Genomic DNA, 20760 nt, shown 5'->3' with positions numbered 1-20760 from the left:
ACTTAGTCCGGAGGTGGGATTTCAATTCAGACAAGCTGGCTTAGATGGGACCCAGAACCAGTCCTGCTTCTTACTCTCACTTTGTTAGTAAGCTGGCAGCTTCAGAGTGATAACATAAATGAGTGCTGACAATCACTCAGCATTTCCCTGTGTTTCCAGAGCACCCGTAAGAACAGACAAGCTCTCTCACATGTTAGGCGAGAAAGAATCACAGATACTGTTGCAGGTGTGGATTTAATAAAGCAGTACAGCATTTAATCCTCCTACATCTCAACAGGAGCCTTCACCACCTCATTCCTTCCCTGCTGTAGCACAGGGAACTGGTGCAGCCAGTGTAGCACTGTGTGGTACAGTCAGTTTAGCACTGCGTGGTACAGTCAGTTTAGCACTGTTGCTTCTCTCAGAATCTTCAGTCCCATGTGACAGAGGCTGTGGCTGTCTCTAACAGTCAAGAAGTGCTCATCTCTCTGCCTCCATTGCTGGTCCACTCTGTTGTGTCCCAGCTTATGGGTGCTGCTTATGCTAAGTGACCTCAGGGGGAGTGTGTTCTTGCCACACAGCCTGATATGGCCCGGGCTTGCCCCTCTAGTGCATGGCTGTAAAAAGAAGAGAGAAGCCTTCATCTGTTGTCTTCGTGTGGAGCCTACATGCACCACAATACTGCAGTAACATATCAAGCATTATGATCCCAAGAGTTCTAGGGCCTTACATGTAATGCTTGTGGGACTCACCGTGAATCACATAGAGCATTAAATACACCCACTCGCACCCAGGCTGGACTGAGACTGTCTGTACCCAGACACCTGTCACTCATTAAATCCCAAGGGAACACAAATCCTTTGTTATATAACATAATATCAAAATACAACTTTATTACACCTGAGGAAGGAAAGAAACCCCAAACGGACCTTGCATTCTGGGCTCTGTTTTCAGTACAGAACTTTGGATCCCCCAGGAAAAAGGTTTTTAAGGGCAATATTATGTGTTATTCTTTTCTTGACTTTTACTTCACTTGACATTTGATAAAAGGAGAATCCTATTTAATTTAAAGTTTTGCTTAGCTTATTTCACTGTAGTACTAGCACAAAGGAGCAGTTCCTTTTGAGACTTAAAGTCAGGCAAATACTACACTCTTTTGCCATTCTATCTTGAAAACACTAGATATCTGCTTCAGAATGAATTAGATGAGATAGGATTCTTGTTTCCTACCACACTGCATTTCTAATTGCTGATTGGAGATGATTTGCACCAGAATAAAGACTTTAAAATTAGGTTTGATACATTTGAGTGTGCTTCAAATCAGATTGTACAGTTATATGCCACAGAAATAAAAGACAAATTCAATGACCTTTATATAATCAAGGTTTTCTGTACAGACTTATAGTACTAAATTTTAAGTGGACCACTTGGTATGAATAAAGATAATAGACTAATCTCCAATTAGAATTTATAGAAAAATTCTTGAAATTTACAAAATTATGCCTCTGCTGCCTCCGAATGTGTGACTATAGCAGACAAGTCAGGTTAAGCATTTTTTGCAGTTTCACTTAGAGTGCCTCGTGTTCCCCTGAACTGACAGAATATACCATATATATTTATTACACCAAGCTCTGAACTTTTTATGACAGCACTGGGACCCACGTAAATAGTGAAAAACTGTACCAGACTGCATTCAAAACTAACTAGACTGCATAACTAACTAACTAGTAGTAAAAGTACATATTGAACTAGATCAGCACATGCTGTCTTTTAACAATAGCATGTACACACCTCCTTGTTCTGCCAGTAGTTTGCTTGCCAGCCCAGTAGAAGAGATCACAAAAAATGACTTTCTCTTTTGACTCATCCAATTTTTCTTTAGTAGCTAGTGATTGCTTTGCATTATTCCACTGGTTATTCCAAATGGCACTGTTTTCATTAGTTCAGTATTATTTTCTTGCTAAGGGATAAGGGTTTCTTCCATAATTTTGCAAAGTTCAGTGATCACAGTTATGTTTTGCTCAAAAAATGAGGAGTGATTTATTCAAGGTTTGCCACTGTTATTTCTGTTTTGGAGTCTTGGATAAGTATATACCTTTATACATCAATTGGGGGGTCATCCAAAAATAAAGGGGAAGCTATGTTTCTGAGTATTTAGATGGAGTGTGACATCAGTAGTAATGACACTCTTGGGTTCTTTGAAATAGCAATGAACAGAAATAGGATATCTGCAGTTTCATGGATTTAACTAGGTTTTTCATTTTCCAAACAATGGTGAGAACAGTCAAATCAGCAGGTGTACAGTTCATACAGGGTCATAGCAAATAAACAAATTATATACAGACTTGCAACGTATCATACAACACACCAGTGTATACCATATGAAAAGAAAACAGTTCTCAGAGTTTTTAGATTTAAAACTGTTGGACAGCTGTCAAATCTATGATGGTTTTGCCAGCAGTATGCCAGTGCTGCAGTCCTTGCCTAACTGGGTGAGCTAATGTATTTCCCTAGAGAAATCAGTTTATGACAATTTGAAGAATCAGCTAGGAAATCTTACACAATTCATCTTTTCATAAGTAGGCGTTACAAGTTAGAATAAAATGAACCATATAAAGATGTGGTGCCTGCATTCTATATAGGTACTTTCATGAACTCTGTAAAAACACATGAAATATTTCATGAAGCACAATAAAAAAAATAACCACGTGTGCATTCCATTTTGGAATGGCTGATGGTATTCCTGCCCTCTGATTTTGGTTTGCCTTAAAGCCTTAAGCTGTGGTTGTCCAGCAGCTGAGCAGAAGTTATATCAGGCATAAGGAGTGAAACACATCTGAAATCACTACTTTTGTCAGCCTTCCTACAGCCATTTTCATTCATAATTCAGAGCCTTCATTGTAGAACTGTAAAGGGATTTATCACATTGTTATCTTCAGTGAGTGTTACTTTGAAGGTAGAGGCTGGAAGGACTTTTCCTGCATACTGAATACCTGAACTTGCCTCTCCCAAACCTTGGTTAAGCTCTTTCTGCTATGATCATAATTTAGCAGCCTAGCTAAGAGTTAGCATAATCTTCCTTCAGTTCCTAAACCTGGGCAGAGGTATTATTAAAAAAGCTCTTTGAAAAACAGTCTGCTGAAAGGCTGCATCAGATGGTGCAGTCAGGGACCTCTTTGAGACACAGCCCTAGCCATAGCATCACGGCTACTGATGAATCCAATCTCTGCACATGCTGTTAACATGTTTTAAATTCTGTTGTCTAATAACACATAGCAATTAGCTAACTGACTGCACAGTACTGTTTCTAACCAAATAAAACAAGTATGTTCTACCCAGGTGGAATGAACTTTGAATCTTGATGACTTCAAATTCACTTCCCTTCAAGTCATGTATAATTATGATTAAAATCTTATGCAGATATTTTACATTTTATCTGCTCCTTCTGGGTAGTAATTTGAGAGTGGTTTCTCTCACCTGCTTAGGCAGGCTGATCCTCCTCTTTTTATGCTGTTTCCATTTTATTTGACAGGTCTTGGATGACGTAATTTGGGAATAGATACCTGAGCAGATACCTGAGCTAAAACTAGATGTTTCTAATTAGCTAGTCACAGAGTGAAATTAAAGAGATATATCTTCCTTGTACCTTGCATATTAAAATTTATCAGCTTCATTGCTCAATATTTATGAATCGTAGCTTCCACACCTCCCCAGCAATGTTTGGACCACCTAAAAAGTTCACGAACTTATATAAAAATTTCTGGCAGGATGTAGAAGTTGTGCCTGATGTGACTCAAGAAATATTTTCCCCTCCATTTGCAGAGAGGTAAAACATTTTAATAATGCTTATTGTGCTTTTGGAAAGACACTATATAATCCTCTATAATGTGACAAAAATCACCACTGAAGATTGGTAAAATGTCACTGTATCTTACTTTGACAAATACTTCAATTTAAATTTAATTTACAAAAAAAATTAATGTAATTGCCATGTTAGCCTTACACTTTAGATGTCCCATCATTCATTTTACACGCAAACCAATACTCCATTAGGTTGTAAATTGAAAGCTTATTTTTACTCTTAATTGCTCTTTACTTCTATGGTAATAGAATGTTCCAGTATGCTTCAGAACCAAAGTAAAGGTAAATTTTTAAGAGGATAATTACTGCTATGTTTGACTTCAGACAAGAGCCAATATTAATCTAATTTATGTGACTTTATAAAGTAGAGCTGTCCTATCATGCATATGTCTATATGCATTTGAATTAATAAGTTTGCTGTATGCAAGGATGCTTACCTTGTGACAGCTCTTGATCTTACCTAGTGTTTTTCTGATCTTATTTAAATCACTAAAAATAGAACAAAGCAAAGCCAGCCAAAAATGGGTAGTTTTCCTGTGGAGCTGGTAAATTGAATGGGCTTGGAGAAGGATCTGGTGAGTGCTAGAGTGGGTACAAGCATGGGGCAGAACCTAGGAGCTGGCAAATGAGGGCACAGGGAGAAGAAAATGATAACAGTAGATTGGGAGAGAGATGTTTTTAGTAGCAGTAAGAGGTGAGATGGGATCATCTAGTCACTGGACTATACCCAGCATGTCATCAGAGTTTAATCCAGGTGTAAAAGAGAATTTCACTTCACAGTAGGTTAATGGCTTGTTAATTTATTTAAGTACTGGGGTAGCTGGGTAGCTATTAGTCCAGGGAGCAGAAGGTTAACCACTGAATAAAAGAAATCCTCTGATTTTTTTTTTTTTTTTTCTTGCTTGTCCATTATACTCTGGCAATGCTATAATCAGCTAACAGAATCACAAAACTGGACTACAGTCACAAATAGATACAATCTTGGCATTTATATTTAGCTATAGTGACAGTGCAGTTTGCAATTTAGGGAGGGCGTTTCTGATCCATCTTTAAATTAGGTAATCCTGCTAATGGAAAATGTCTAGTCACTACAGCCCTTTACTTAGCACAAGGTTATTTACTTTTTTCCACATTGTATGTCTATGCACATTACTCTGTAGGTACATCCACCCTCTACTTATGATCCCTATTTTCCTTTTGTGAACATGGGATTATGTGCTGACCTTTATGCATGGTTAGCAAAATGCCAGCCTTTTAGGGAGTGTAACAGTTAAGAATTCATTGCATAGCAAGAATGTGACACCTAGTGGATAGACGACATTGAGGAAATATGTCTGTCCCATCAAGGAATATTGACATTCAATGACCCTACCCAGTACAACAGTGAATTTGATACCAGAAAAGACATTGAACTTGTATGACTCTATGCATGGAGCCAAAGTAATTGGATAATGGCACATCCCCACTGAAAGCTCAGAGGTGATGAAGGTGTCAGAGATTGTTGTAAAATGATTTTTTGTAAACCACTCACAGAAAGAAAGTGTCAGGCCAAGAAGGCCAGGGGGGTCCTGTAAGGCAGACCAAAGCCTGTGAGGACACTGTGGATGCTCATGAGATGCATTGGAAGTGGAGACTTGCAATATGCAAAACACAAGAATAAAGTGTGTCTAAAAACCCCTTTGTGTCTGTTATTGCCATGCTATCTCTTCAGGAAGTGAGAATCTTCACAGTCAGAGATACTCCGGAGTGAATGGTTTGGTCAATGGGAGCTGGACAAGTCTGAGATGCAGTTTAAGAAGTCTGACTAATGCATTCTGCCCAAACCAGCTGATACAGACTGTGTCTGTCTGCTACTCCCCACTGTAGTCTGCAATACCTGAATTCCACATATTCACATATCTCTATTTTCCTGGGGTGCCCTAGTCCCTCATGCCTTCATTGGCTATAAATAATAGAAAAATTAATCACCAGAAACTTGTCTTTTGTACTGGCTACAGAACACAAACATTTCACTGTAAGTTTACAAATTCTACACCAGTATGTATTTCCAAATACACTGATATTACAGGCTGAATAACATCCAGACAGTAGAGAAAGGTAAAAGCTTATCCTCCGGCAGATGTTTTGCTCTGTATGGGGTCTATACATTGGCTCATATAAAAAAGCACTGGGTTTTTTTCTCCTGCGGTCAGTTCCCAGTTCCAGTGGGTAATCCAAATGGATATTATTTTGTGGCCAGCTGGTTTGCACCAGTTTTGCTTTAGCTGGTAAGCTGTTATGAATCCACTTAGTAGCTGGGAGGCATTTGCTGTCAGGCAACGTGGTGTGCTCTGACCTGGCATTAGCCATGGAGGCAAACTCTGCGCAACTCCCAGCCGGAGCTTTCCACGCTGAGAGGGGCAGTTTCTGCCATTGTTCTAGATCTCTCTGCATTGTTCACATCTGTAGGTTCACCTGATTTGCAAGAAACACCGAAGGCCCCAGATTGACCCAGAGAAAAAAGGACTGGGCAAACCTGGTTTAAAAAGGCTTCCAGAGGCTCAGCAGTGCAGCGTGCTTTGCTAGCCAGCCTCTGTCTCAGCCATACCCACTCCTGAAGTCCCTTTGCTCTTCTCAGCTACAAATGGGTGTGCGGCATTATATTCTCTACCAAAATACGGGTATCAAAATGCACAAGTGTCCCGTTTTGCCTGTAGAAGATGTTGTTCAGACACAAACCCAACCCAGATGAGGTGCCAGGGGTTTTAAGCTTGAGCGCCAGAAGGAGATGTGGGCTGACCGGAGGCAGCACGAGAAGGGAAAGGTGCAAAAAGAACATAAAGGAGCCGCGGTGAGACCTCACAGGCCATACGAGTGTTGACAGAACTCCGTAATTAAACGCACTCTGACAGCACGATAACACTAGGGACAGACGGACCCGCACTCCCCGACCTCCGGACGAACAAACTCCAGCTCTTGGCTCAGCCCTCCCGCCCTTGCCCCCTGAGCACGTGGACGGGGCGTGGCAGCCCCACCTCCGGCCAATAGGAGGGCGAGGTCGGGGACGGGGGGCGTGGCAGCTCCACCTCCGGCCAATAGGGGGGCGTGGTCAGGGACGAGGGGCGTGGCCACGGGCGGCCGGTGGGCGGTGGCACCCTGGGCTGGCCCTGCGCCCCTCCGGCCCGCAGCCACCTCCCGCCCCCCGCCCCGCCCTGCCCCGCCCCGCGGATATGGAGCCGGCAGCCGGCGGTGAGTTGGGGAGGGGGTGGTCGGCCGGGCGGTACTCAACGGGAATGGGCTCTCGGTGCTTGCGCGGCAGCCTTTGTCGTCAGGGGAGGAGCTTCCCCCCTGCCCGCCCACCCCTGCCGTGGCTTGGAGCCAGCGCTAAGCTGCCCCTCACCGCCCGGCCACGCTCACCCGGCGGCGGGGAAGGATAGGAGGCTCGGGGGCTTGGCGCTGGGCTCGGAAACAGCTCGGTTGCGGGGGCCGGGCCTGTTCCCGGCGCGGTGCCCGCCGGAGCTGTGGGCGCCTTTTCTTTCCCCGACGACGTGGGCAGCGTTCGGAGTCGAGCCCGCCTCTCGCACCCCCCTCTGCGGGCTCGGGCGGCGCCGGGGAGGGCTGGCAGGGGGATGGGGGAAGGTTCAGGGGCGGTGCCCGCTGGCGGAGCGCGGCCTGGCGGGAGGGGGTGAGTCACCGTGCTGCCCCTTCCTGTAAAAGGAGGGCGAGGCGCAGCGAGGGGGCGCGGGCGGCTCCTGGGCGGTCAGGGCGAGGGGGGGGGGGGGGGGATTCAGTCCTGGGGCTGCGCGGCCACGGTCACTCTTGGGTAAGAGTCACCGGCTCCCTCCGCCTTGAGGTCTGCCCCGGCTTGGAGACCGGCCTGGACGGCCACCTCATGCCTTCGTGACCGGGGTGGGGGGTTGGAGGTCCTTCTAAGTGCTCCCCACACTTCTGGGTCTGTCATGCGTTGCACTCTGCGTGGATAGAGCAGAGGAAGCTGAGTTGCATCGCACAGGACCTGAGCGAGGCATTAGGCTGGCTGCTCCAGCGTATAGGAAACCAGAAAGGGAAGTTGTAAGAGTGCTGCAGCCCTGTTCTCGTTTTCAGTAGTAATAAGCCTGAAAATAGCAAATTTTCCTTAGGCAGCACGCCAGGCACAAGCATTCTGAATAAATGGCTGGAGCTAAGTTTACCGAGTAGCATACGGTTCACACCAAGGCTGTTCAAGATGGTAACTGTATGAAGCATGGAATCAGTTTTGTGTTCAGAAAAGCTGCGGTTTTGGGAGGACTGCAGCACTGTATTTGTTGGGAACAAAGTTGATAAGACACTTGGCTTTGGTTTGTGGCCAGCCGTGGTATGCTGGTTTCCACAGTGATCAAGGTCTTCAGCAGTTCTAAATTATGCAGGCGCTAAAGCTAGGAGGAGCGAAAGGCAGGGCAGCTGACCCAAGCTGACCAACAGAAGTATTCTGTACCATAAATGTTGCTTTCACTATAAATTGGTAATTTTGCTGGGACTCTTTCCCTAAAGATCCTCATCCCTTGAGGGTCTTGCCCATCCTGCTCTCCTGATGGTCGAGATTTGTTGCACTTTCACTGGAGCTGTGGTGCTTGCAGTGTTTGATATCAGAATTACAGAATAGTTTGGGTTGGAAGGGACCTTAAAGATCATCCAGTTCCAACCCCTCTGACATGGGCAGGGACACCTCTTGCTAGACCAGGTTGCTCAAAGTCCCATCCAACCTGGCCTTCACTTGCAGGGGATGGGGCATCCACAGCTTCCTTGGGCAGCCTGTGCCAGTGTCTCACCACCCTTATGGGAAATAATTTCTTCCTAATACCTAATCTACATCTACCCTCTTTCTGTTGAAGACCATCACCCCTTGTCTTATTACTTCATGCCCTAATAAAAATTACCTCTAGCTTTCATATAGGCCCCTTCATATGCTAAAATGCCACTATAAGAGCTCTCTGGAGCCTTGGAAGCTTTTTATCTCAGTCAATAGCAAATACTTGTCTATTATGATATGTATATCTTTACAGTGTCACTGTACTTTTTAGGATAGTTTATATGAAATACTAGAGAATGTGATTTCTCTGTGAATCACACAAATAAAACTGTCGTAAAAACTGAACTGCATCCTTAGAGTAGCTACTTAGAAATTTAATAATTTCAGTATTTGAACAGGTTGGGGAAAACTGCTTCTAGGCAGTGGGTAAAATCCTTTCTTCAGTGAAGTTAACAGCAAAAAAACCCCCAAACCTACACTTGCACCATAGTTTTAAATTTTTATAAATTCAGTCCACAATAAGTTTCTTGGCTGGGGGTTGTTAATTTTCTTAAAATTTGTTTTAAATTTTTAGTTTTAAAATTTTTTTTAATTTTTTTTTTTTTAATTTCTTTTTTTTTTTTTAAGCTGAGTAGGTTAGTTACCAAACTTGTCTTGATATATCAGCGGTAGAACTGTCTATAGAAACACTGAAGACAGAATGTCAAGAAAACTTATGAGTGGCAGCTGAGGGAACGGGGGTTGTTTGGTCTGGAGGAGACTGAGGGGAACCTTATTGCTTTCTGTAACTACCTGAAAGGAGGTTATTGTGAGGAAGGTGTTGGTCTCCCGAGTAACAAGTGGTAGGATAGGAGGAAATGGCCTGAAGTTGTGTCAAGGGAGGCTTAGATTTGATATTAGGAAAAAAATTCTTCACTGAATTGAAAAACATTGTAACAGGCTGCCCAGGGAAGTGTTGACTCACCTTGCCTGGAGTTACCTAAAAGATGAGCAGATGTGGTGCTTCGGGCCATGGTGTAGTGGTGAACTTGGCAGCTCGACACTTTGCAGTTGGACTTTGTCACAGAATGCTTACTTTGTATCTTTCAACAAGTCACTTAAGTTCCTTGTTCAACATTAGCCTACCTATATCTAGGCGTCCTGCTCACCTACCCAAGGTGCTATCCATTTCCCTGATATGGCTAAAGCTTTACCAGGTGGACTGAAGAAGGTTCCTTCTTAAATGTATGATGCACACTCTTAGCAGGAGACATTAGTTTTGGGTGTCTGTTTCTTCTCTTCAGATAGTCTTTTAATTTCCTGACAAATAATTATATATATATAATTATTAATATATATATTGTATTATTATATCATATTTATATATAATATATATAATATATAATATATTATATATAAAATATATATTATTAATATATATAATTATTAATATTAATTAATTATATATAATAATGTATATATAATAACATACTTCAGGGAGGTGCAAATTGTTCCTTTCGGTGTTATTTTCTCCTTATTAACTTTTTATTTATTTATTTGTATGCTTTCTCATCACTACTACTTTGTGATTCAGAGCAAAACTTTGTTTCTACTGAGAGCAGGACATAAATGCCACTGCAGACTGGTATCATCTTGCCAGTGACAAGTGGAGAAGTGACTCAAACTGTTCTTTTCAGTAAGTCCACATAGATAGGCACCTGCCACTTTGCTAAGCATAGGTGATTGTAACTCACTACAGTAAAGTTTTGTGGTTTGAGATTGGTGCCAAATATTATTTAACCTTGGCTTTTTTTTTTTTTTTTTTTTTTTTTTTTTTTTTTTTTTTTGATTTTTGTATCTAGCAAGCTCTAAAAAGATGGCAGAAAGCTGGTCTTTCTTGGATACTTTTGAGTCAAACTTCAGGCCTCTGGTAGTGATTGAACTTGCAAAAGGCACTAAAAAGGAAACCATAGAATGGTTCACCAAACGGATTGTGGACAAAAAAGCAAATGGAGGTGAGTATAGCGTGATCTTCTGTGACATTTTGAAATCATGTTGGTTGTCATTATAATATGAAGACATACAGAAAATCAGTTTTCAGGCAATTTGTGATTTAATTATGGGTTAGTCAATCCTGCACCATTTTGCATGTTTGAAGTTGCTTGATTTTATGCAAAAGTAGTTTCATGCTGTTGTGAAAATGTAATAACTTAATCCTGTTAACCCATTTATTAATGAAAATGTTGGCTCTAGAACTCTAGAATGCTTTAGTTTTCATGGTGAAACCTTGATAGCCTCTCCTTCAGCATGGTTTTGATATCACTTCTTATATTAATCATCTTGGGCATGTTTCTCATGTTGCTTATGAGACTTTTTAGGCCTTGCCAAAAATGAAGACACATGACATGTACTGTCCTGTCCACAAGACTTGGTACTGTGTTGTTGAACAAAATTAAGTTAACAGGAATCAATTTAAACATGATAAATTCCTGTTGGATTTTAATTATCTTTTTGCTAGCTTGTAGGCTATTACAAGTAGGGTATTTAATTACTTATTTCAGTATATTATGAGCAATTAAATTCAGGCTAATTAATTTGCAATTTCTTAGACTTTTTTTAAAACGATTTTCAGAAAGGCTGTTGTATCCTATAACTTATGCTCAGTAATATTTCTGTAGCTATTGGGCTTATGACTACAATCTTGCTTTCAGGACTGGGTTAGAGAAGTCAGGGATTTTTCTGTTTCAAAAGTCTTTTTTCCTTAAAACAAGTGGGACTGTTTGCAGCAGCTTGATGTGATGCATAATGGGAGTAAATCCAAGCTGTCCCTGTTGTTCCAGTTCACTGTGAGTACTTCCACAAGAACAGGGCTGAATCAGGGGCTGTCCCTGGAAGATTCTGAGTGCCACACATCAGGTGCTGTTGAAGCCTTAATTCTTTGTGCCCTTAAAATCTACAGCTCTAGCACTCCTTGTAACTAGGTTCAATATGATGGATGCTAAAATACTAGTGTTTTGAGGCATTCTTCTTGTGTATTGTCTTCCTTTTTTTTTTGCCTTTAAAGGTGCACAACTGCTGGTTCAGCCGTTGGCTACAGAAAATGGAGATGAAAATATTTATCTGGTTGGAGCTTCCCACTTGAGGCTGTTGCTGGGGGCTGAAACTGTGGGTTTGGTGAAGGAATGTAGTGATAACTCGATGAGAGCTTTTACATACAGCAGTAGAAAAACTTTCAAAGATTTTGCAGGTAAGTAACTTTAGGGCTCTCATGTCATTGCAAAGCTGTAGCTGAAGATTATGAGTAATTATCCTGTTAATCTTTCATGGTCTTTCTATACCTTGGAATGGTAACAGTGAACAAAAATAGGAAGAACAAGCTATGAAAAAAATCTCTTTTTATCTCTGGAAATTCATATAATGAAGTTTGGTTTTTTTCTTTCACATGACTTTCACTTTTTCCTTATATTTTACTTTATGCTTTTGTATGCTCCAAGTAGAGTCATATTTGTATGGAATTTTTTTGGAAATAAGAGAAAATAGTTGATAAACGTTAATGCAGGATTAACAATCACTTTATGAAGTAACATGGCAATTGAATTCTTTATTAACAACTGTGAGTTAGTTTTGAAGGCTTATTATCTTTAGTCTTGCTAGTACTTTTCATGTGCCTGTTTCCATGATACCTTTTACCACATTTTCAGTATAAAGGTTCTTGGATCTGCTGCAGCAATAATAAAGCTGAGTTTTGTCGTTTGTTTGATGCCAGTTTATTCAACATTTCTTTTCCTGTTCAGTAAGTGTTGTAGTGTCCTTTCGTTTGTGACCTTGCTGTCCTGAAATTAGGAAACCTTGAGAATTGTCAGTAGCAAAGGTGCAGTTTCTGTTTCATGTGTTTACATTCTTAATGCTAATCTGACTTGTATTGCTATCAGATGCTATTGTAGCAGCTGGAATTCCAACTACTGTAAATCCTGCTGTATCTTGTGGTCTATTTTTCTTTTTTAAAATACTATCAATTTTGTTTTGACCAGAGTTCATTAGGGGATAAAATAGTTGACTATGCTTAGATGAGGTGAAAAATGTCTGCAAAAGCAACCCCATGGCCTGTGTTGTCTTACTCTAATATTTATAGTTCTCCAGTTTAATCATACTATATTTTTATACTTTGGATTAGAAATTTGTTGCTGTTTTAGCTTCTTACTTAGTGTGCAGTTAGGGCCATCCCTCCATCCCTGTAGTTCCTTATTCCTAAGGGGGAAGAAAAATAGAATTGGTTGTTATGTCAATGAAACCAGATTCTATTTCCCTGATGAAAAATTGATGGGGTCAGTAATAGTTTTGTTGCTGCAGCTCTTCAAAATTTGGGATTTTTCTGGGAGGTGTCTTATTGGTTGACCTTATTTCTGTATTTTTATCAGAACTAATTGTCTCAAATGGCTTAGCCTTGTGTCCTATGGAGAGTGAAGAGCAAGATGCTGTGATATTTGTTCTGAAATGTGTATGGAAAAGGAGATTTGTCCTGATGTCTTATTGGTTTTTGTTGTGAAAATAGTTTGGGAACTGTATAGCAGAAAGAGGTGTGGAGATTGTGATACTGGCTAATTGTGGATGCCTAAATGAAGAGTCTTTCAGCAGGGCAAGAGCGTGTAGTACTGGCTGATACACTGTCCTAGCCTCCAGAATGAGTACTTCAAGGGTGTCTTTGTGTCTTGAGTGATTTGTTTGCTTACTTAATCTGGGTACTCAAAAATGCAGTGGCCAACATGTTCCAGTTATAGAAAAGTTCTTCCCAAGACATTTATTTTAAAAAGTAGAGTGTTTGCTAATTGATGTTGATGGGGAGTAGTTGTCATGCAGTTTTAATTTTTTATCTGGTTCTGGTCATTTTTGATAGGGCTGTCTGCTGATGCTGCACGATTTCAAACTGCCTTCTTTTTGATTTAGATGACAATCAAAATTTCCTTACGATGGCAGAATGTCAGTACATCATCAAACATGAACTTGAAAACTTGAGAGCTAAGGATGAAAAAATGATCCCTGGATATCCTCAGGCAAAGCTGTACCCAGGAAAATCAATTGGTAAGCAATGTAGTTTGTTGCCTGTAACTAACTTTGTTAATGTGAGACAGTGTTCATGGTAAAAAAATCCTTGATTTTCCTGCAATGAAGAGAAGCCCTTCAGACATTGAAGTCCCACTATTTAAAATCAGCTTTGTTTTCACACTTCTCCACAGAGACAGGACAAGAGACAATGGATGCACAATGCAACAAGAGAAATTCTAAATAGATACCAAGAAAATGTTTTATACAATGTGAGTAATCAAATATTAGAACAGGGTGTTAGAGAGAGATTGTATTAACTGTGTCCTGTGTCTTTCAGATCTTTACTAGACAGGGCCCTGAGCAGCCTATTTTAAGCTGGACCTACTTGGAGTAGGAAGTGTTAGATCAGGTGACTTCCAGAGGGTTTTCCACTCCAGATCTTTCTGTAAGGCTGAAACTCTGCCCTTATATTCTTTTTGGTTGGATAATTTCCATGTATATTGACGTCATGCATTATTTTTATAATTAATACAAAAAATACTTGTTTTTTAAAAATTACATAATGATGTACTTGGATTGTCTCTGTGTCAAAATACTGGAATGAGGAACATTGTTCAAGAGCTCTGAATTCCACAATATGAAGGAAGTTTTTGATTAATTTGATTTCATTTATCTTCCTCTTTGCTTCAAGAGCTCTTTCTTTTCATGGGAAAAAGAAGCACAAAAGCTAGTGCTATTTTTATGGCAGCTGGAACTAGTTCGTTGGCAGAGATGCCACAATTTCTTAGGAAAATTCATCTTAATATTTGTGTGTCCTTTTAATAATAGTATCTTTGTTTATTAGTGTTGGTTATCAGAGAAAGAGATCTGTGCATATCAGTGGTTCAAGAAATGTAAATAAATGAAGATGTCAGATGAGTTTACATTGGTACTGTTGTATATAGCTAAGGTATTTTTCTAATTATGTTAAGTAGATGATGATGGGAAGTGCTAAAAAAAAATATCATACAACTTCCAGTGCCTCTTCTCTTCTGTTTTTGAATGTTTCTTCTCCAATATTTTTGTAGTATTAGCTTCCAGAGCAGTTTGTTAATTGCTTATCCACACAGCTATTATTGCTTTCCATAACAAAGTGAAATACAAATTGTGGAATATTTGGTTTGTCTGCAAAGAAGATGTGTTGTATTTTAGGAATTTGTGTAAACAAATAATTTTAAAATGTTTTAATTATCTTTGCCATGATTAATAAAAGAATGGCTCTTCTCTTTAGTGCTTTGTTTCTGCTATGTCAGTTTGATTTGTTTTGCCTTTCTTTGCTCAAATGCAATGCCAGATCTTTCCCCACAAAGCTACAGGTGACATTTCACTTCTGACCTGTAGCACTTTTTTGTTATTCAAGCTGGAACTGATTATGTTGCAAACCTGTTGAATAATTAATAGCTGTAAGAAGGTCACTATCTCGGTGAACAGCACAGTCATTGTAGTAATGACTGCTCAGGTAGAACTGCTCTCTCTATTAATTAAGTTTTAACTAACATGCAGACAATTTATTTGTTTTAAGGATTTAAATGCTAGATTTATTTCAAAGGAACTTTAGACTTAGTAAGTACATAATATAGCCTGTTTGCTTATATCCATTTCACTGTCCTTTGAAGGAGGAGTACTAGGTACCTCTTCTTTATTTTTTAATTATTTTTGTCCTTGTAGTAAGAAGATTATTGACCAGTGGTGTTCTAGTTCAGATCTTCCCACTGCATGATAGGGAAGAGTTGAAAAAGCTCCGTCACAGCTGGTATGGCCGAGTGAAAGTTGGCTATCAACCCCTAGGTATGTGAACACTTCCTCCACTACAAATAAAGTGCAGGGGTTTTTCTGGAGAAATTTTCTCTTCAGCTTGTGTGAGAAGACCAAGGGTCCTTCCTGTCTTTTACTTCAGCGTTTAGCCTCTGTAGGAGTGAAACTTGTGAGTGGAATGTAAGTATTGTACCAAGAAGTCTGCTGTGTACACTAAGAGTTCACTTTTTTTAAGAGGTTTTTTTTTCACATCCCTTATTACCCATTTCAGTTCACCTCCTCTAACATTACCCTTCTGTCCAAGTTGCTTTGTTGGCCATGTGAACCAAAGTCTCTGTTTTATCCACTCTTGGTTTTACTGCTCTTGGAATCAACAGAGTGACTCAAGCTCTGCCTAAGGAATCATCCATGTTTCTGGACTTGTAGACGTGCACTGCTGAGGTCTCTTCATTGAATTTTCTTTGATTGTAAGGTGGCTGTAGTGAATCACAGTACAATTGTTCTTGAGTTGAGTGCTGGGGTCTCTTGATATTCTTTCCTGAGTCTGCAGGAGTTCTGTAGATAGGCCATAGTTTCCAAGCTGGAGCTTGGGGACAATATTTGCCTTTCAGTCATCTAGTGTAGGGTCTTGAAATGGGAAGATTACTCTTCTATGGTTGGGCAAGTTTTTCTTCTTTCAGCGTTTCCTGTGTAACCTCCTGAAACAGCTCAAGACTGGCTCGACTGGTGGCTCAGTGTCTGCAAGCTTCCATGTATCAACAGTCTGCACATCACAGATTACCTGTCAGTAAAGCAGTTATGGACCAAGCCACTGTTTTCTCAAACTGACTCTTGACAGGAAAGTTCTTTAATGTCTGGGATTCCAAAACCTAATTTGAGTTGTAATTTTGAGTAATTTCAGTTGAATTTTTAATCTGGCTATGTGGAAAGTTGAGTTCTGGGTTCTAAAGCTGTAAACTTAACTTAAAAATAAGGAAAAAAAAGCATTTGAATGTTTTCCTGATTATTAATATCTCTGTCTTGCAGTTGCTTGAGAGTCTTTCCTGAGCTGCAGGAAGCTAAAAGTCTGGCTTGATAATGCCTTCCTCCCGAGTATTGTGTTAGGGGTTGTTTTGTGTGCTTGTCTTATTTATGCAGGAGAGAGGTATTTTTCACTGACATTGTATACACATGATTTCAAAGTAAATCCTGGGAACCCTGTTATGTATGTTTTAATTTAGGAATGTCTTTTATATTGTGAGTTTGAAGTGTGAAAGGCTGATAATAACCTACATTTGAATTTTTTTCTAATAAATTTTTGCTTGAGAGGGATGTTGGAATTATGGTTCTTTGGACTTTCTTCTGCTGTTGTTTTCAGAGACTTATCTGATTGGCAATTGTAAACTTTTGCTGTAGCGTAAGCCATAAGCCATAAAAGTATTCTGGCATTGCCTGTGAGGTTTTGATGTGCTGGTCTCTTACGGAGAGTACATTTGCAGTGTGAGTTCAGAGGTTCCTGATGTCATGGCTGTTTTGTTTCAAGGAGGCAGATAAAGCTAGTTTCAGGATTCTGTGCTCCAAGGCATTTCTATGTCTTACTAAGTGGTGCCATTTCTAGATTCTTTTGAATAATACTCCTATGTATTTTTTTTTTTTGTTAGTAATGAGATGAGATCTTGTCTTTCTTGGAGGTAACACATTTGTCGTGAAATTTATCCATTATTAGTGCACTTTCCTTGTCTTTATAACACCTGAGTAGACAACCTTGGTGAGTACAGCAAGAACTCGTGTTTTCAGCTGTCTGCTAAAGGGAATGTCTCAGCCTGAGTGTGCTTTCTGACATGTTTAAAATTTCACTATGTATTTCCATTTCTTCCCTTAGTTTCTTGAGGGCTGGCAAAGCAGAACTAGTCCTTTTTGCCCCTAAGCAGACTGAAACAAATCTGTTTCCCAGGTGTGCATATGCCAGGGATGCTTCAGAAGATCAGTGTCACTTGCTATTAAAGTATTCAGTGTAATAAAAAAAATATATCTTCCATGCCATCCTTAGCCATTCATTGATAGAGTCTGTTTTTAAGAATACTAGTGGTTTTGTGGCTTAGTTGTTTTTTTTATTGTGGTTTTTATTTTCCTCTGGATATCCTCTGGCAAGTATTTAGATACTCAACTTCCCAGCCATCTGAATATACGTACATATATTTGTGTGTGTGTATATATATATATATATATATATATAAAACATTTAAAAAATTAAACTAGTCTTCTGAGTTTTTAGAACATGGGAGAAGGAAGGACAAAAAAGTAGTAATGTTCATTTTGTTATTAAGAAAAAAAAAATTGGGATTAATGTAAAGTCAAGTTTGATATTATAGTGACATCTACGCCAAGTGTAGTCTTAATTGATTAATTTTTCTCTGCAGATGAGATACGCTGCTACTTTGGTGAAACCATTGCTCTCTACTTTGGCTTCTTGGAGTACTTCACATTTGCTTTGATTCCAATGGCTGTCATTGGGATTCCTTATTACGTGTTTGCATGGGAAGACTATGACAAGTATGTGATGTTTGCCACGTTCAATCTGCTCTGGTCCACTGCGATCCTAGAAGTCTGGAAGCGGATGTGTGCCATCATGACATACCACTGGGGGACACTGCTGATGAAACGACAGTTTGAAGAACCAAGACCAGGTTTCCATGGTGTCCTGGGTGTCAATCCTGTCACTGGGAGGGAGGAACCAGTGTACTCAAGTATTAAGAGACAGCTACGAATATACCTGGTGTCCTTACCATTTGTGTGCCTTTGTCTCTACTTCTCACTGTACGTGATGATGATTTACTTTGATTTGGAACAGTGGGCTCTGGATTATCACGAAGAGAATGGGTCTAACTTCAGCAGCTTGATGCTCTTTGTTCCCAGTATCATATATGCTGTAGTGATTGAAATTATGAACCGTATATATCGATATGCTGCTGAATTCCTAACGTCATGGGGTAAGGAATTTTGTTCTTCTTCCTTAAAGTTAGAATCCCAGATGTTTAGAATTTGTTTGTTTGTAGGATATGTTGTTGTGAGTTCGTGTTCAGCTGAATGCTGAAGAAATTTCCTGATTACTCCTGATGAGATTTTTTTTACTGTGGTTTTAAAGGGATGGCTTTATTAACTACTTAAATTTATTCTGAGTGTACCAAGACTGCATTTTCACATTTGGTCTCAGTCTGGCATGCCATCAAAAGGAGTGATTCTCCCTTCCCCCTCAGCCTCTCTCTGCCTTTGGTGCAGAAGTCTCCCTTCTCTGATACAGCTCTTTGGCTGCAGAGCAGAGCAGAGGGACAAGGCAAGATGGTGACTATGGGAGCTCAAGAGGTGGATGGAAGGAAGGGCTGTCCTGGCAGCTTGTGTCTACCACCTGAGCTTACAGAGTACTCCTTAGTCTACTGATATATCTGTACAGAGGAGAGGCACTGAGAGAATGGAACAAAATCTAAAACTACCAACTGAATGTCACATGAGCATGTTTCTGTATATATAATGGAGCCTAGACTTCCCTTCCCTATCAAAATATTTTCCTCTGGGCAGTCTCAGAAGAGATTATATTATAGTTACAATATGCTGCCTTTTTTGCCCTTTGTCTGTGAGGTATTTAACAGATTGGGCCCTATGTTTTGTAACCTAACATAGGGACAGTGAAATGTTAGTGCTTATTTTGAATTTTAGCACTTCTGCAGACCTGATCTAAATTCCTTGCAGATGGATGGGAATATTTCTATGAGCATTTACTGGTTTTGAATGCAATCCAGTACTGTTATTCATTATGTATCCCATTTAGTTTTACAATTGTTTACAGCCAAAGAAAAATAAATAACAAGGCCCTTTTTATTAAGTGTTAGGAATTATGTTTTTTTCTATTACCAAACAGCTACTTCTGAGGAAGAAAATTTTAAAAAGAAAACCTTCTACAGTTGGAAAACCAGCAGATTTGTAACCAAAAATACGTATGTCATTATTATGCATCCAGTTGCCTTCATAAGTTGAGGTACTGATAGAGTACAAATTAATTATGCCATAGAATATTAGAGGAACTATTTCCCCGTAATCTATTAATTAAGTAATTTTAGGTTGTGGAAAAATGTCTGCTTACTCTTTGTATAACAATGTACTAGTACATGATAAGTAAGTGCTTCTGCTGTTTTCTAATCAGTAATTTTGTTGGTGTTTTAGAAAATCACAGGCTGGAGTCTTCATATCAGAATCATTTAATTCTGAAGGTTTTAGTGGTAAGTACATAGCATAAGCAGCTTCAAAAATTGTTTAAAAAGGGAACTTGTCATGTGTTATAAGCCTCACTGACCAAGAGTTTTGTTCAAGGCCAAGTACTAGCGCAAAGATCAGAGTAAATATGATTTCTTTTGTGTTTGCAGTAAGTGCTAGACTGTTTCAAAGGCCCCTTTTTATAGTGGAGAATTGGGGTATTGTTTGTATTGATTTGTTCTTTCGTTAGGTTTCTGTATATGTAAGTTACTCTGTTAATCAATGTGATCCTGTCTTTGACTGGGAACTATTCCTTTCACTTTTTCTTTTCTCAGTATGCTGGCTTTATTTATTTTTTTTTTCCTTTTTCTTTAAATCTGCTTGTTGTCCTTCATTTACTGGTAGCCTCTAGAGTTAAAACTCTTGTACGTATAATTTATGGCTTTGTCTCTTTCTTAAAAAAATCACAGGCTTTTCCCCTCTAGGAAATTTACATAAAATAATTTTTTAAATTATGAAATGTCAAATCCAAGTCCCCTGATTTTCACTTTCACCCTATAAGTGGCTCTCTGCACTCCCAGTATTGTCTGTGTTGTCCATGAGTCCCAGAGAAGGAGCTGCAGCACTTAAGTGTGGAACTCCAAAATTTGATTATGAGTTTTCAGGAATAATACTGTGATTATATTTCTTTTTAAAGGTAGGGAATATATCTTTCCCTTAGTCATAAAACCTCTTGAAGTGATTAAACATCAAGCACAACTGAAATATATGACAGAACAGTTACATACATACACATATTGAAAGACAGGACATCCAACACACGTATTTGGATGAAATATTTCTTTGGAAAAAATCGCTACCTTAAATTAGGGTCAATGTGTTCCTTTTATTGCGTTACTTATGGGGAAACTGCCAAAAGATGAGTTAAGTAGAAAGTGACAAGGTTTTAATGTCCACATTTCATAATTGTAGCAATCTGTGTATAGTGTGCTTTAAGAAAGCCTTAAGCTTGTCAAACGAAAATCTCAATAAGACCACTATTGACAATGAGGCTTATCTGACCTCAGTTTTAAAAATGGTAAAGAAAATTTTAATGAACAGTTTACATC

General features: G+C 39.6%; 1 protein-coding gene and 1 long non-coding RNA gene across 5 annotated transcripts in view; one reads left to right on the top strand and one right to left on the bottom strand.

Moving 5' to 3' along the window:
* Positions 1-215: 215 nt before the first annotated feature.
* On the bottom strand, positions 216-7440 carry LOC139792306 (uncharacterized). Its single transcript, XR_011724216.1, has 2 exons — positions 7237-7440; positions 216-596 (listed from the first exon to the last, which is right to left on the bottom strand). It is a non-coding gene; the product is annotated as an uncharacterized lncRNA (long non-coding RNA).
* The window catches only part of ANO10 (anoctamin 10), a 118458-nt gene continuing 104642 nt past the window's right edge, over positions 6945-20760 (top strand). For 2 of the 4 annotated variants that reach the window (XR_011724215.1, XM_071735417.1), the window contains exons 1-6: positions 10450-10602; positions 11652-11834; positions 13532-13666; positions 15338-15457; positions 17824-18393; positions 19622-19677. Coding sequence is in view for 3 of the 4 variants with exons in the window: in XM_071735417.1 (XP_071591518.1) it covers positions 10464-10602; positions 11652-11834; positions 13532-13666; positions 15338-15457; positions 17824-18393; positions 19622-19677 (1203 nt within the window). In the remaining variant the exon portion in view is untranslated. Of the gene's footprint in view, positions 7069-9274; positions 9426-10449; positions 10603-11651; positions 11835-13531; positions 13667-15337; positions 15458-17823; positions 18394-19621; positions 19678-20760 lie in introns of those variants that run through there. The other 2 variants (XM_071735419.1, XM_071735418.1) reach the window with 2 other exon arrangements.

Source organism: Heliangelus exortis, chromosome 2 (assembly GCF_036169615.1).
Source record: "Heliangelus exortis chromosome 2, bHelExo1.hap1, whole genome shotgun sequence".
Taxonomy (NCBI): Eukaryota; Metazoa; Chordata; class Aves; order Apodiformes; family Trochilidae; genus Heliangelus; species Heliangelus exortis.
This window is presented reverse-complemented; position numbering and strand designations above follow the sequence as displayed.